This window comes from Elgaria multicarinata, chromosome 3 (assembly GCF_023053635.1).
Source record: "Elgaria multicarinata webbii isolate HBS135686 ecotype San Diego chromosome 3, rElgMul1.1.pri, whole genome shotgun sequence".
Lineage (NCBI taxonomy): Eukaryota > Metazoa > Chordata > Lepidosauria > Squamata > Anguidae > Elgaria > Elgaria multicarinata.
The window spans coordinates 30,620,509-30,636,785 of record NC_086173.1 but is presented as its reverse complement, the minus strand read 5'-3'; the positions used below and the strand labels follow the sequence as shown (position 1 = coordinate 30,636,785).

Genomic DNA, 16,277 nt, shown 5'->3' with positions numbered 1-16,277 from the left:
TCTTCTTTGTTGCTGGCACAGAAGAACCAGGGTGGGATAAAGCCTCTCAAAGTTTATTTTTTCTAGAATGGGCTAAATTGGGATGTGGGGGTGGTAGAAGGGGGAGAGGGAATGGCAGCAGTTCCTCCAGGTCTTTATGCTGATAATTTCAATATTAAGCTTGGGAAAGGGAGAGAAGTGTATGGCAACCTCAACTTAGTACCCTGCAGATGTTTCGGACTACAACTCCCACCAGCCCCAGTCAGCATGAGCAATGGTCAGGAATGCTGGCAATTGTAGTCCAAAACATCTGGAGGGCCTCAAGTTTGGGGAGGCTGGCATATGTGAAGCACTGATAGTGATCTGGGACTGTCTGCCTTTCTTCACCTGTTCTAAAACTCCAGACCCCAACCCCAACATCCCCCATAATATGTTGGAAAGGCCTGAGGTCTAAGAGGACATCGTCCACTCAGCTGTTAAGCTCCTCAGTTTGAACTGTGGGATCCTCGATGTGTTAAGAAATGAGGATGGAAATAACATTGCAAGTGGAGCATCTGGAGTTGAACTTCAATAGACCTTGGCATTGTTGGACCTAGAAACAAGAACCTTCAAGGATTTGGGTCCATTCCTGGATAGCCAGATTCTTGCATCAACCCTTAAATTTCATCAGGAGGTGTTGCGTGTGTGTGTGTTTTTAAAAAAAACTTGTCTTGTACACCTTTGCTGTCCTTTTGCCTTGAACGTCCTTCCAGGACATCTGCATGGTTCTTCCATAATTCCTTTGGCTTAATCCTTCCGTCATCATTCATTCCTACTTGAAATGAAGGCCAAGTAAAATGCATTTCTTCCCAGTCCTCCTCTATTGCTTTATCTCCAGTTTCCTCTTCCTCATCCCCATTAAATACCTGCAGTGGTGAACAGGGTCTTGGGCACTGCATGGCCACCAGCCATACAAGTGGACATTGAGCAGTAGCTTCGTGCACTGAAGAGATGACAGAGTTCAAGTGTGCTGCTAGGAGTGCCTCACGTGTCCTGTAGAAACCAGTTATTTGTGGGATGTTTTCCTCAATGCCTGGAGGTGTGTTTTTGCCTTTTCACTGACATTTGAAGTGCATCCCATGTTGCCGTAAGTCCTTTTAAATGTTCTGTTGACCATACAAGCATTGTGTGTGGGGATTGCCCAACTGTGCTATCCATGGTGTTCTCCATATTACCTAGGAAACTGTAGCCTTCGCCTAAGACTGCGGCATTGCCCATGTCTAGCAAATGTGAGAGGTTGTGCAATGTGTAAGGATTTAACCAAGGGCGAGGGAAGCGAAACAGGTGGATGCCTATCTCGGAATAAATAATTAAGAACAACAACCCACCTCCCATCAGCTATGATGCCATCAGTGGAGAAATTCGCTGTTGTGACTTTCATCATGGTGAACTTGAACCTGATGTTGGATAAGATCGTTTTCAAAACCAATTATTTCCCAGCGATCGCCTCTTCCCACAAGGCAGTCAGTTCATGAAGGAATGCCACCGTGTGCTAAGGTAGTGTTTGCCTCAACACATGGTAATCTCCGTGCCTTGCTTGTGACGTCTGGCCAGCAACTGTCAGAGACGGGGTTGTTGTTTAAGATTGATCACTGGCAGTTCTGGAGTTCTAGGTCAGGGCCATGTTAGCATCTGCCTCAGATTGGCAGAGGCACACAGTAAAATGCTGAGGTTGTCCTCGCATTAACACAAGCAATGCGAGGACAGTATTAACACTGGGTACTTGTGAAGGGGCTACACAGTTATGGGGGGGCGGGTGTCTCCTTTTTCATATCCGCACGTGTTTGAACAAATAATGCATAAATGCTGTTCTTTCTCAGGGGAATCACAATGAGGGATATTCTGAGGGTCTACCCAGAGTTTGTGGTGCTCGCTCTGCTTCCTGTAGTGTTGGAGTGAGGGCGCACCCTGTGAAGGGGAGGATTGGGCCCTATTCCTCCTCCTAATATTTCCATTAAACAAATGGAAACGTTAGTCCTCCTCTAACCACAGTTCTGCACTTCTGTTCGTTCCTTACTTGAATTCCTCTTTTTATTTGAACAAAGGGCCGTGTTTAGCACCAAAGCTGAAGACTTTTGGGGGCGTGGGGGGAGGGCTGTTGAAATTAAAGTAGGGTTAGTCCTACTTAAAGTAGACTCATCAAAATGAATGGGATTAAAGTTGGATTCAACCCAATGGATACAAGATCTTGAGAAGCCAATATGTCCAAGCCACCTTTATAAGGGTGCTTGTGTAGAATTATTTCACAGCATGACTGTTTGTTTCCTGGCCCCTTCTACACTAGTGTTTTGGTCAGTGACCTTTCCTGCCAACCAGCTGCTGAGTCTCTCTGCTCGCCTCAGAAGTGAATGCCCAATAACCGTGGATTTCCTTTCTTTCCCGCCCTCCTCCTTCTCTTCTTCCTCCTAGAGATGCCCTGTATCCAAACCCAATATGGGACCTTGCTTCAGAGCGGAGGACCCTGTGACCGCCACCCAGCAGACCTCTTGACTCCTGAGCTTGGCAAAACCACCATGGACCTGGTTAATACCGAGATCACGGCTGCCACTGCCTCCCTGCCCAGCTTCAGCACCTTCATGGACAATTACGCGGGTGAATTCGACGCTTTCCTCTACCAGATCCCGGCTGCGAACCCTGCGACCGCCACCTCCGCCTCCTTCAAGCTGGAGGACTTCCAAGTGTACGGCTGTTACCCCGGCCCTTTCAGCAGCCAGCTGGACGAGACCATGTCCTCGAGCGGCTCGGACTATTACGGCAGCCCGTGCTCGGTCCCTTCCCCTTCCACGCCAAGCTTCCAGACTTCTCAGGGCCCATCTTGGGAGAACTCCTTTGGGGCCTATTCGCCCACTCACACCTATGAGGGTATGAGGCCCTGGGTGGCGGCAGCGGCAGCAGCAACAGAGCCCCCCAAAAGCGGCTCCACCCAACCGTCCTATTTCTCCTTCGGCCCCTCGGCTCACAGCCCTGGGGTCCCTCCACAGAGCCCCTTGAAGATGCCGCCAGCTGCCCACCAACACCTGGTGGATGGAGATGTCTTCTCGCTCCCGCAGAGCTCCCCTTCTGTGGGTTTTTCCCCTTTGCCGCTTGGCCAGGCCTCGCCCGTCCTGGACGGCGCCGGCTTGATGGACAATCCCCTCTCTCCGACCAAGGCACGCAGCCCCGGATCCAATGAGGGGCGCTGTGCCGTGTGTGGGGACAACGCTTCATGCCAACACTACGGGGTCCGAACCTGTGAAGGCTGCAAGGGGTTTTTCAAGGTAAGGGGAAGTCATCCCTTCTCGCATCACGCCCGGTGAACTTCCTTGCACCTCTGCTGGTGTTCCCCAGCGCTGAGTGCCGTTAAGGCAAACTTCCGCAATCTGATCTGCTCTAGATGTGTGAGACTACAACACCCATAATCCCTGGCCTTGGAGTTGCATTCCCACACATCTGGAGGGCATTATGGCAAAGGTCTTCCAGCATTCTCTATGGCCCAGCAGTCAGCACAAAGCATGCTGGGAGTCCAAGGGCTCCTTTTGTGGGGAGGGGAAGGGAGAAGGCTTTGCTGTTGACAGCTCCAGGGATGAGTCATTGGACCTCAGCCTGGCCTCTCTAAATAAAGGAGGTTATTGTGGAAAAACTCTCTTCCCTTCATGGGGGTAGGTGGCAGGAAAATTTTGGGGGTTGGAAGTGAGTGTTTTGCATGCTACAGGACTTTATGAAGCCTTTTGGTCTCTCACAAAGGCTGAGATGTGCAAATGCATCCCATCTGTTAACTCCTGTGAACAAGACCTACAACGACTATGAGCTGGGTATTTCTTGGGGCACAAAAATTGCAAGTGACAGCCCTGCCCCAACAGGCCAGACCTGGGTGGATGACTTTTCTTCCCCCCCCCCCACCCAAATGCATCAAAGGTGTCACTTCATGGCAGGCTTCCCCAACATCGAACCCTCCAGACGTTTTGGACTACAAATCCCATCATGCTCAGCCAGTGGGCATGCTGGCTGTGGCTGATGGGAGTTGTAGTCCAAAACATTGGGTGAGGAAGGCTACTTTGAAGCATCACTTTCTTTGGGAGGGCAGGCAGAACACTGCACAAACATAACTGCCTATGGAGTGTGTTGGTGTCCCAAGTGCCGTAGCTCCCACTTAGGTTGTTTCCTAGAAATAGAAATTTGGGAAGACCATGAATAAGAAAATGTAGAGACAGGCCAGTAGCTGGTGAGGTTGCGTAATGAGGCTGGGAATCACTCTATAACAGCCGGCCCGTACAGGTTTCTGAAGATGTTTGTAAAGTTGTCTAGTCAGAACACTGCTTATAGCGAGCAATGGAGTAGACCATTTTGTGACCCTGCCACAAAATGCTGCAGTGGGTTGGAGTGTTCCTGATTAACGGCTCCACCAGCTGTGCCCTTTCCAGGGATACTCCATTCTGTTTCTTCTCCCTACCTTCCATTTTCTGATTTCCCCGCAGGAGTTAGTCAGCATTATATGCCCAATGAGTGCCCTCATTAAGCTGTTCTGGGGTTGTCAGCTCTCCCTAAAAGCTTTTTCTAAGGATTTTTCTACATATGCAGACTTTGGGCTTCCCCCAAACCTGCTGATGCCTCCATCTTGTGCATGAATAGTGTTGTTTGTGCTGCGTAAGGACAAACAACACTAAGGACAAACAAATGTTCAGGTGACTTCGCTAGAACATTTCCAGCATTCAGGAAATGAATTCAATATTAGCCTATAGGGTTGGGTACAATACTGCCTAAACAGTTTTCCTTATACCTTCCCAAGTCAAACCCGGTGCCCTCCAGATGTGTTGGACTGCAGGTCCCACCATCCTCAGCCAACATGGTCATGCTGGCTGGGAATGACGAGGGCTTCAGGCCAGCACAGCTAGGGACTGTCCTTTCTTCCTTAAATGCAAGATTTTTTTTTCTTTCACAAATTACTAACAACCCAACAGGGAGGGAAGCAATAGGGACCTTGAGAGGGAAGCTAGCCCCTTCAACCCTTTTGCCCTCTGCTCCACTCCTCATCCAGAGGTGCTGTATCTCTGTAGTAGAGCGCCTGTTTTGCATACAAAAGGTCCCAGGTTCAATCCCCGGCTTCTCCAAATAGGGCTGGAAAAATTCCTGCCTGAAACCCTGGAAAATCATTGCTGCCAGTCAGTGTAGAGGTAACCCTGGGCAAGATGGACCAAGGCTCTGATTCAGTGCGAGGAAGCTTCCTAAGCTCTGGGCTCATCGCACTTGCAATTTATTTTATTTTATTTTATTTTATTTTAATTTATTTATTTATTTTATTTATTTTATTTATTTTATTTATTTTATTTATTTTATTAATTAATTAATTACATTTATATACCACCCCATAGCCAAAGCGCTCTCTCTCTCAATTTGCTGCCGTTGGGTGGTGTGTTTTTCCAACGCAAATTTCAGGAATAGGGATTGGGACCACAATGAGGGGCAAAGGGTTAAATTCCCCTTACCCAATGTCAGGTTCCCAAACCTTGTGAATGACAAAGTTTGCACTCAAGGGCAAGCGACATGACGAACGTCATGTGTAGTTTGGCCTTAATTTATTTAACCAAACTGGCGTTGTGGGAAACCATGTTGACTCTGGTGTGGTTGTGAAGCAGTCATGTTACTCCTCTTTGTTTGCAACTCAGATGTTTGATTACATGGCTCCCATAAAACAGCCAGAAGTGGTAACCTGGTAAACTTTTATTTAAAAGACGTAAATAACTGTGGGCAGAGCTATCATTTGGGTCAAATCAGCTGCACGCTGCTACTTCACAGCACACAGATCTCCACCCAGAGCCACGTAACTTGCATTCTGCATATGCCTATTTGGTCAGGTGACTTTGCTAGAACAGGTTAATTCATTATATGGCTGTGCCTTTTGGTGCATCAGCTCAGATATTTCCCAAGTCTGGGGCATTGGAGGGGGTGGGGTATCGTTCACTTCACCCTTTAGTGCGAACCTATTTAAATTACACTTCCCAATTAAACGAATGAACTGGATCACAGTTAACTTTGGGTATTTGTGCTTCTCTGAATTTTGCAGTGTATTTCTCCTGTCCAAAAATATTTAGCAAAATGCACGCGTGCATTAGTGGAAGTATACAAAAATGTGTATATTAGGACAAAATCTGCAAAAACGCTCATATTATGGGAAATTGTATAAAAATATTCATATATCAGGAGCTTAGAAAACTGCCTTATACAGAGTTACAGCCTTGGTCCATCTAGCCCAGTATTGTTGACACTGACTGGCAGCCATGGCTCTGCAGGGTTTCAGGCAGATGTTTCTCCTGCACTACCTGGAAATGCCCGGGATCGAACCTGGGACCTTCTGCATGCAAAGCAGGTGCTCTACCACTGAACTATGACCCCTCCTAACATGCATGCACACATTAGGACAAATGTGTGCAAATTTCCATGTGGATTTAAAAATGCAAACTGATGCAGAAATGGGATGGGATGAACTTAAGATTTTTTTGGGGGGGGGGAAGAGAAGTGGAGAGGACCTGGAACCAATAGATTAGTTCATTCGTACCTCAGACCTGCCCCTTTTTAATATACATTGAGGGCTGGGTGGTTCAGTTGCATCCAAAAGGATCTAGATCTGATGCATACCAACAATTAACGTGAAGGGAGGATTTCTGGTATATAGAATTGCTGTTCCAAAATATTTGAAACTGAATGTTATCTCACTTGATGTTTATCACTCGATGACAGTAACAACTAGTGGTTTTAGGTGTGAACAGGCCATCTCCCATTATAGCACCACAGAGAGAACTTCAAGTCAAGCTTAATGCTTTTTAGTGAAGCTAGTTCACATGTTCAGCTATCAGTAATAAAGAGAAGTGAGTGCTCTATATATACTTAGTTCAGAACACAAAATATTTCAGAGTGGTTCTAGTTGAAATAAGGCAACCGTAGATCTCAGAAACGGATACTTCAGTTTCTCTGATATGTCAAGCTTGCTCAGTGCCATTTCCACCTTTCATCATGTTTCTCTGGCATTGCTGTAATATTACCCACATACAGAAATGTGCAGGCACAGCTGTGTCTGGAAGGTGCACCCACGTGGAACATGAGATTTCTATTTGACCGTTGGGATGGTGCTCTTGCAAACCGAGAAACCCTAGGTTGGAGAAATGTTGTGTGATGAATAAATCCCTGCTAGACAGACCTTTGACTTTCGTTCCCCCAAGGTTGAAATGTACTGGTGGGGATTTTGTGTGTGTGTGTGTGAGTGTGTGTGTGTGTGAGAGAGAGAGAGAGAGAGAGCGCTCATCTAATCGTCTTACTCTCTCTTGTAGCGCACAGTACAGAAGAATGCCAAATACATCTGCTTAGCCAACAAAGACTGCCCTGTGGACAAGCGGCGGAGAAACCGGTGCCAGTTCTGTCGTTTCCAGAAGTGCCTTGCTGTGGGAATGGTGAAAGAAGGTGAGCAGGGTTCTTCCCATGCTTTTTCTGGGCCTAGGTGTTCATTTTCTCCCTCTCTCTTCCCATCCCTCCCTCTGCCCCTCTTGTGTTGGTTCAGCATTAGCAAGGTTGGTGACAAATAAGCTGCAAACAAGATCACAGCCTTAAAGCCCACACTACTTACTGAGGGGAGCTTCTTCCCTGGATTAGTAGGTGCAATCACTAAGAAGGATTTTAATCTCGTTTACGGCCATAAACGTGTTCTGGGGAAAACCCAACCATATTTTGTCAGTATGGCCAAGTGATGCAGGAGGGCGTTCAGCTACTCTGCTGGTGGCAAGCCAAGCAAATTGCCGTACGCCTCATTGTGGCACAGCCAAGGTAGGCAACTGGCCACTGACAAGTGCTGGTGGCTACAACCTTGCGTTAGCCCATGAGACTTCCTATGTATTTTGTGAGCCTGTGAAAGAGAAGATAAAGTATTCAGACCTCTGCCAAAGAATCAGTAAGACTTTGCAACTAATCTGTGTGGGAAGATGTGTGTTCTTCCAATGCCTCCAAGACCTACAAGCGTTGGGAGATGAAGCACAGCTCTTGCAGGTCTCACCACTTCCTTTGAATATCCAAAAGCAGCTCTGGAGATGCCAAACTCTGTGTACAGCAGGGGTGGTCAACTTGTGGTCTTCCAGATGTTTTGGCCTACAACTCCCATCCACCCTAGCCAGCATAGACAATGGTGAGGGATCATGGGAGTTGTAGGCCAAACTGTACCCTGTACAAATGATACTTTGGCCCTGGCCCTGTTCAGACAACCATGGTAGGCCGCTAACCCTTTTGAAGAAAATGGTTAGTGAGCATGTTTAAAGTGTGGCTTAGCATGTTATCTGAACAAGCTCTTTGGGGAACATGGTTATGCTTACAACGTCTCACTGTGGTTACCACTAACCACATGTAGTTCTCTTGCACACAACCACAGAACCAGGATGAAGATGGTTAGAACGTGGTTCTCCAGCAACCATGGTTAGGCAATCACCTTGCACACAGCACGTTAAGCCCTCACGGTTAGCCCAACTTGGTTAACCAGCATGTTTTAGCGTGTTGTCTGAACAGGGTCTCTACAGATGCCCATAGCTTGGGTCTACAGGATCATATTCCCGCCTTCCAAACAGTGGTCGTAATGTACATAATGGTGCCACGCTAAATGCCATCCTGCCATTTAGTGAAACACATTGTAAACCTGTAGCAATTAGGCCGAAGCCTGCTGCTCTGGCTAGGATTAAAATTGTGTTCCTTGATTTCGAAACCTGCCTAAGCCACATGCATCTGCTGTCAGCAGCTTCTGCTTATCTAAAGTTCTATTCTCTGCTTTCCTCCTCGTCCTCCCCCACCCCTGGCCTTCTCCCGTTCTCTTCCCTCAGTTGTGCGGACAGACAGTTTGAAAGGCCGGCGTGGTCGGCTGCCCTCCAAACCCAAGCAAGCTCAAGATGCTTCTCCGGTCAGCCTCATCTCCTCTCTCGTGAGAGCACACATAGATTCCATACCCAGCGCCACGAAGCTCGACTATTCCAAGGTACTAACTGATCTGCATTCTTGACAGCCTGAGACCCTGGTGACTAGAAATGTGTCAGGCTGATAAATGGGACAGCCTGCCAGATGTCTTGGGACCTAACACGGAATGCCGTTGTTAGGGCGCAGCCAGATATAGGAGGGCCTCCATTCTTCCAATGCACTGCTGCAGTAGACAGCAAAGAGCCCAGGGGCTGTCCTAAGAGAGAGAGTTCCTTTCTCCCCGCGATTCCCCGGCGTCAGAACATCCTGTACTTGCTCTGGGATGCTGGCCAGGGTTATGTAGGCCATCCTGGTCATCGTTAATTGTTTGGGAGCGGTGAGGTACCAGTACAGCCTGAAGCCTCTGGCCCATGTGCCAGTCAAACTGTGAAATACTTGTGCCTCTGCCATGTAATGCCTTAGAGTTGGGTAAGTCACTGGGAAATGCCCTTCCCAGGGAGATCCGCCCAGCAGCTTCACTGCATACCTTTAGAACTTCCTCTTCCAGCAGGCATTTAATCTTTTAGACTCCAATCCTATGCATGTTTAGACAGAAAAAAACACCCTCCTACATCTCGCAGGATCCCCCAGCCAGCTATGAGAGTCGTAGGAGTGCTTTCTGTCTAAACATGCACGGGATTGCACCTTTAATCTGTTGCTTTGATTTTTAACTGATCCTTAATATTTTTAAAGTTTTGATATTTTCAGGATGGTTTTTATTGTTTGGAGTTATTGGGGTTTTGGGGAGGGGGTGTTGGTTTTTGTGTGTGTGTACGATTGTGAACTGCTCCAAGCAGCTGCCAATTGGGCGGTATATATTTAATTAATAAATAAAGTAAACTTTGGTGTTGGATCAGAGCAAATCCAATCTAATTTAGTGACCAGTTCAGTGCAGTAACCAGGCAGAAGCCGCTGCAAATTGCATGAGCAGGACATGAACGCACCAGCTCACCCCGGCATGTCTGTCCCAAGAGCCTGGTATTCAGTGGCAATAGCCTCTGAATGTTGTATTTCCATAATGCTTTTTAAAACTACAAGCCAATGATGGACTGTCCTCTGTGTCGATCCATACAATCTTTTCGTTTAAGCCATCTGAGTTGGTGGCCATTGCCACATCTTGCAACAGCAAATTCCATAATTTTGTTTATGCACTTGGGTGATGAAGTTCTTCATTCTGCCAGTCCTGAATCTACTGCCATTTAGCATTATTGGATGACTCCCCAGGTTCTGGAGTGGTAGGAATATGTATTAACCTGCCTGCCTTTTTCAGCAAACACAAAGTGGCTAATGCAAGAAACGCAAAATGCAAACGGGCAAAGCCAACTGATAGAAGGGGTCCTTTGCCTGCTTTCTCCTTGTTTTCTGCTAAGCTATGGAGTGGCTGGCTTGTTTTTCTCCTTTCTTGAATTCCAAAATGGATCTATTCAACTAAAATTATGCATGGTGTGGAGAAAGTGGGTAGGGAGACATATTTCTCCTCCCTCATAATGCTAGAACCCGGGGTCATCCCATGAAGCTGATTGGTGGGAGATTCAGGACAGATGAAAGGAAGTACTTCTTCACACAGCACAGAGTTAAATTATGGAATTCAGTACAACAGGATGTAGTGATGACCACCAATTTGGACGGCTTTTAAAGGGGACTGGACAAATTCTGGAGGAGAATGCTCTCAATGGCTAGTATCCCTGATGGGTATGTGCTACCTCCAATATCAGACACAATTGCTGGGGATCATGGGTGGGAGGGTGCTGTTGCACTCGTGTTCTGCTTGTGGGTTCCTGGTCGACAGCTGCTTGGCCACTATGTGAGCAGAATGCTGGACTAGATGGACCCTTGGTCTGATCCATTATGTTCTTATGATGGCTTGCATACCAGATTAAGCTCTTGCAGCCTTCCTTCTGGAACATTGGAAGCTGCCTTATACCAGATCATAACCCTGGCCCATCTAACCCAGTATCATTTGTCCTGGGGGGCAGTGGCTCTCCACAAGTGTAGGGCAGGGAAAGGTCTTTCCTGTTGTTTTTAGCTGGAGATGCCAGAGATTGAATATGGGACCTTTTTCATGCAAAGCAGCTGCTTGACCACAGAGTGATGGCCCCTCGCTCTCTGTCTATTGACAGCCCTACCAAATGTTCATGGTGTGGTACACTGTGGGGGTTTGGTACACTGCGGGTGTGCTCCGCAGTTCTGCCTGTCTCCCCCCAGCCCAAAAAAGTAAGTGGGATGGGTGAGAGAAACCCTGTTTCTGCCTGTTCTTCAACAGCAGTCTTGTTTTGTTTGTCAGTTCCAGGAAACTGTCTCCTACCAATTTGAGAAGGAGGACTGTGTAGACGTGCAACAGTTCTATGACCTGTTAACAGGCTCAATGGACGTGATCCGGAAATGGGCAGAGAAGATCCAAGGCTTCCTAGAGCTTCCAAAAGAGGATCAAGACCTGCTTTTGGAATCTGCTTTTCTGGAACTCTTCATTCTTCGGCTAGCATACAGGTAACATGCATCAAGTCTGTAGTATGAAGCAAACTGTGATCTTTTTAGGGCACAATCTGATACATGTTTAAACAGAAAAAAAGGCATGCAACTCCCAGCATTCCCCAGGCAGCTTTTCTGTCTAAACACACATTGCAATGCACCCTTAGCCTCTAAGTATATAGACCATCTGATCCAACCTTAGTATGGTAGATGTCTCATATCTGGTTGCAAGGTTGGTGGAAGGTGAGGGTTTTGGTAGAGAGGGGGTTCCCAACATTTTTCCTGTCCAGTGTCAAATTTAGCCAACTCCTCTCTGACAACACCATGCACGCTCTCTCTTTCTCTCTCACAGGTCCAAGCCAGAAGAAGGCAAGCTGATCTTCTGCAATGGTGTGGTGCTGCATCGCATGCAGTGTGTCCGAGGCTTTGGGGAATGGATAGACTCCATTATCGAGTTCTCCCAGAGCCTCCATCGCATGAACATTGATGTGCCCTCCTTCTCCTGTCTTGCGGCACTTGTCATAATCACAGGTAGGTGGGTACCAGTGCTTCTGGGATGAATGGGTATGCGAGTAAGGAAGGCAGCAGCAAGGACAGGAAGTTTGGGCAAATGCTGCTTGCCATAGGATGGGGCAAATCCGCAAAATCATCCCCGGTTATAATGATCAGGAGCTGCAAGCTTGTGCTGATGGAGTCTCCAGAGGTCTGGAAAAAGGCACTTAAACTTTCAATCAGTCTGTGACCTTTCTAGATGTCTTCATAGAAAAGTGTAGACACTGGTGAGGGTTAAAGAATGGATGTTTGTGTCACAGAACAGGGGTTTATTTTGTTTATTTGCTTGCTTGCTTATTTATTTTAATCCGACCAATAACCAATGTTCTCTGGGGGATTCCAAACAGTTAAAAGAGAAAAATGGCAAACAAACAATTAAAAATATAAAATACAATGCCTTTCTCCTTCCCCCACCCAAAAAAAAAATGTTAAAAAGCCTCTCCTAAGGCTTATGTACAGGCAGTAAGAGCTTCAAGCTAAAATAGGCTGGTGTTTTCCACCTGCCTCTTGGCTTCCGGCCCAGCGCACCAAGAATTTCTCTAAAATAGAACTCAGCCCACGGGCTGCAAGAGGTTTTGCAACCCTGCTTTAGGGTAAAACCTTTGAAGGCTTTTCTTCTAACGACTCCTCCTCTCTGTTCCTTTTTCTCTCTTCTCCTCTCCGATCTGCAAACCAGACCGCCATGGGCTAAAGGAGCCAAAGAAGGTTGAAGATCTCCAGAACCGCATTGTCAGCTGCCTTAAAGACCACGTGACTTCCACCACCAATGAGCAGGTGCATCCCAACTGCCTCTCGAAGCTGCTGGGCAAACTCCCGGAACTGCGCACCTTGTGCACCCAAGGCCTGCAGCGCATCTTCTACCTGAAGCTGGAGGATCTGGTGCCACCGCCCCCCATTGTGGATAAAATCTTCATGGACACGCTGCCTTTCTGAGGACCCGACGTGGGGAAGCTGCCATGAACATGTGGTGCTTTCTTTTGGGGAGGGCGTCCCTTTTTTGTTTGTTTTTGTATTTTGGTTTGTGTTTCTCCCCCGGATGGAGAGCAACCGGCAGAGGAAACTCCCTGCCACCCGTCATCTGGAGGGGAGATGCCAGGAACATTTCCAGACTCATTTAGAGGGGTGCTGAAGTCCAGCGGTTGGAAACTGAAGACCACGAACACCAGATGCCCCCTCTTTTCTCCCCCCACCCGTCCCCACTTTAGACATTACTGGGACATTAAGAACCACCATGTAATTCTCTCCGAACTTGGGAGGAAGTCTTGGGTTTTTATTTTTGGAACCCTGTTGGGGGAAATCCCAGTGTGCCTTCTAGGGTTACATGCACAATATCCCTAAATGATGCTGCCTTTTTCCACGGCCTGCTAACGGCTCTGCGTGCAATCCAGCACCCTAAATTCCATACAGTTGCACAGATCCGCTTTCTGTAATATGTGTGGAATAAGCTCAGTTGGTGTTTGTTATTTTATTTTATTTTTTTTTTACAATCAATTAGGGGCTTGGAATTAAAAAAAAGAGGTACCTTCTCTTTCTTTTTTAATCCATGTTGTCGGTCCTGGATCAGCCCTGGCTTGAGAGTTCACTCCCAGATATGGGAACTGGAATTTCCCAAGCTCTGCACATAGAAGCCGCTAGCATTCTGCACTTGGTGCAGCCGGCAAGGGGCGGAGGGACAGTTTTGCCGTAAATAAGCAGGCATCCGTCAGACAGCTTGCTCCCAGCCTGCTGCTTTGTCAGTGGCAGTCGAGTTTTGTTGGGTGTTTTGTTTTTGTAAAAGTTGTATATAAGAAGAACAGCATGTTGGCTTTGTAAATACAGATGGATGGATGGATGGATGGATGGATGGATGGCAGAGGGGAGAAATGGGGGCTCTTTTGTTTGAGCCATTGACGATTGTGCATCGCCCTATACCTGCAGGACACCTTCTGCCTTTCTGTGTACATAACTTTGTATTGTAAAGTCTACCAATTTTTTTTGACATTTATATTTGTCTATCCCTGCTTTCCAATTTCCAGTATGTGACTTTTTTCCAATTATTAATATATATATATTTAATATATTGAATAAAAAAAATACCCTGAGTAGATGTAAATCTAATCCCGTTTGCTTATGTGCTTGTTCCTGAGACTTGCTTACATGCTGAGCAGTTCGAAGCCAGAGTTCCTTTTATAAGGATCACGATCCGGTCTGTTTCTGTGGTGCTGCCCTAGGTTGTGTTGCTAAGTAGGCTGCCTTAAAAAAGGAAGGCGAAGCTGAGGCTGCGGCCAGGCATTGCTTGTCAGTATGTGCGCACACTTTGGGTGCACTGTCTCTTCTGGTCAATGGGTTTTTCCATGTAGGAAACTGCTTTGCATCAAGTCAGGCTGTTGATCCGTCCAATTCAGGGTTCCAGACAGGAGAATTTCCTAGCCCCAGCTACAGATGTCAAGGATTAAACCTGGGGCCTGCAAAGATGTTGCTCTACCCATTGAGCTACAACTCCGAGCTACAATCTCATAGATGTAAAGGAGGAAGAACATTTTGCACCACAAGCAGTCGTCTTTCACCAAATTCATCTATAGTCGGTAACAACATTTGGGGCTTTTTAGCTTGGAGAAAGGGCGAGTAAAATGTGTGTGTGTGTGTAGGGTGAGAAAATAATATAAATGCACAAAATTAAGTTGTGGATTGGGGAATAAAGTGGATTGGGGAATATTTTTCTCCCTCTCCCATAGTAGTAGAACCCAGGGTCATCTGATGAAGCTGATTGGTGGGAGATTCAGACAGATAAAAGGAAGTGCTTCACAGAGGGCATAGTTAAAACTGGGATTCATTACCGCAAGATGTGGTGATGGACACCAACTTGGATGGCTTTAAAAGGGGATTAGACAAATGTATGGAGGGTAAGGCTCTCAATGGCTATATTTGTAGTGGTTAGAGTGTTGGACTAGGAGTCAGGAGAGATGGTTTCTAGTCCCCACTCGGCCATGGAAGCCCACTGGGTGACTTTGGGCCGGTCACAGACTCTCAGCCCAAACTACCTCTCAGGGTTGTCAGGATAAAATGGGGAGGAGGAGGAGGGTTATGTATACCACGTTGGGTTCCTTAAAGAGGAAAAAGGTGTGTATATATTCCAGTTGCTAGGGAACACAAGTGGGACAGCGCTGTTTTGTGGGATTCCCTTTGAAACATCTGGTTGACTTTTGTGTGGACAAATACTGGACTAGTTGGACAACCCTTGACTTGATGCAGCGCAGCTCTTATGTTCTGCCTAAGTGGCAAATCGTAATGGAATAATTCTTTACTTTCTTCAAAGGCCAATCACCCATTTTGCACAAATTTGGCAAAACAACTTAACAAATTCAAGTTTGTCAAAATTCAAGTTTGAGGGATAGTTCTAAAAATTGAGGGTTAACACCTGTATGTTTGATTTTACTGAACTTTAAGTACCAACTTGTTCTCAATTCTCCTGTGCCGTGTCTCTTCCAAAATAACTACCTCCAATAGTGTCCAGGAATTGGTTATATTTCATACATCTGGAGGGTTCCAATTCCTATCATCCCCAATCACATGGCCAATACTAGAGGGCACCAGGCTGGGGAAGGCTGCATTAACGTATGCTACCTTAGAAAATAAATGGCTAAAGAGGGATGGGATGGACCATGCTTTCCTCTGTACTGTCTACTGTAGAGTAGAGTGGGCAGAAAGAAGGTCTCCAGACATTTTGGACTTCAACTCCCAGCATTCCTGACCATTGGCCATGCTGGCAGGGGCTTCTGGGAGTTGGTCCCAAAGCCTGGACCTCTACCTTCTCCCCACCCCTGCTACAGAAATCATGAGAACACCAAAGGAAAAGGATCAGAAAACAAATTATTGTCCTTTTGCGCACTGATAGAGCTTGGTGTAGGTAAGTAAGAAGTTGCCTTACACCAAATCAAGACCATTGGTCTATTTAGTTCAACACTGGTTAGAAGCAGTCCTCCAGGGGTTCACACAGGAGTTTGGTTTTTCCCCATTTCCTTTTGCTGGAAATGCCAAGGATCAAACCTGGATCCTTTAGCATGCAAGGCATGTGCCCTGTCATACAGCTACAATCTCATCAGTTACCTACATATGCACTGCAAAAGAGATGCAGCTGGAAAGTTGTGGAGCATTGCAGCAGCTTCGATATTTGGAGCAAACTAAAATTAGACATGCAGTGATCACTTGGGAGAATCTCCATGTGATTTGGTTTTTTTCTTCTACATGAGACAGCCCTTCCATGAAGGGGGGAAAAACATACTTAAAGAGGGCAACCAAAT

The 16,277-nt window shown here is 46.7% G+C and overlaps 1 protein-coding gene across 3 annotated transcripts in view; it reads left to right on the top strand.

Annotated features, from left to right (window-relative positions):
• Positions 1-14,232, top strand: part of NR4A1 (nuclear receptor subfamily 4 group A member 1) — a 43,469-nt gene extending 29,237 nt beyond the window's left edge. For all 3 annotated transcript variants that reach the window (XM_063119852.1, XM_063119851.1, XM_063119853.1), the window contains exons 2-7: positions 2,428-3,275; positions 7,320-7,449; positions 8,847-8,998; positions 11,261-11,463; positions 11,798-11,976; positions 12,674-14,232. In XM_063119852.1, the coding sequence (XP_062975922.1) occupies positions 2,430-3,275; positions 7,320-7,449; positions 8,847-8,998; positions 11,261-11,463; positions 11,798-11,976; positions 12,674-12,930 (1,767 nt within the window). In that variant the 5' untranslated portion in view covers positions 2,428-2,429 and the 3' untranslated portion in view covers positions 12,931-14,232. The remainder of the gene's footprint in view (positions 1-2,427; positions 3,276-7,319; positions 7,450-8,846; positions 8,999-11,260; positions 11,464-11,797; positions 11,977-12,673) is intronic.
• Positions 14,233-16,277: the final 2,045 nt, after the last annotated feature.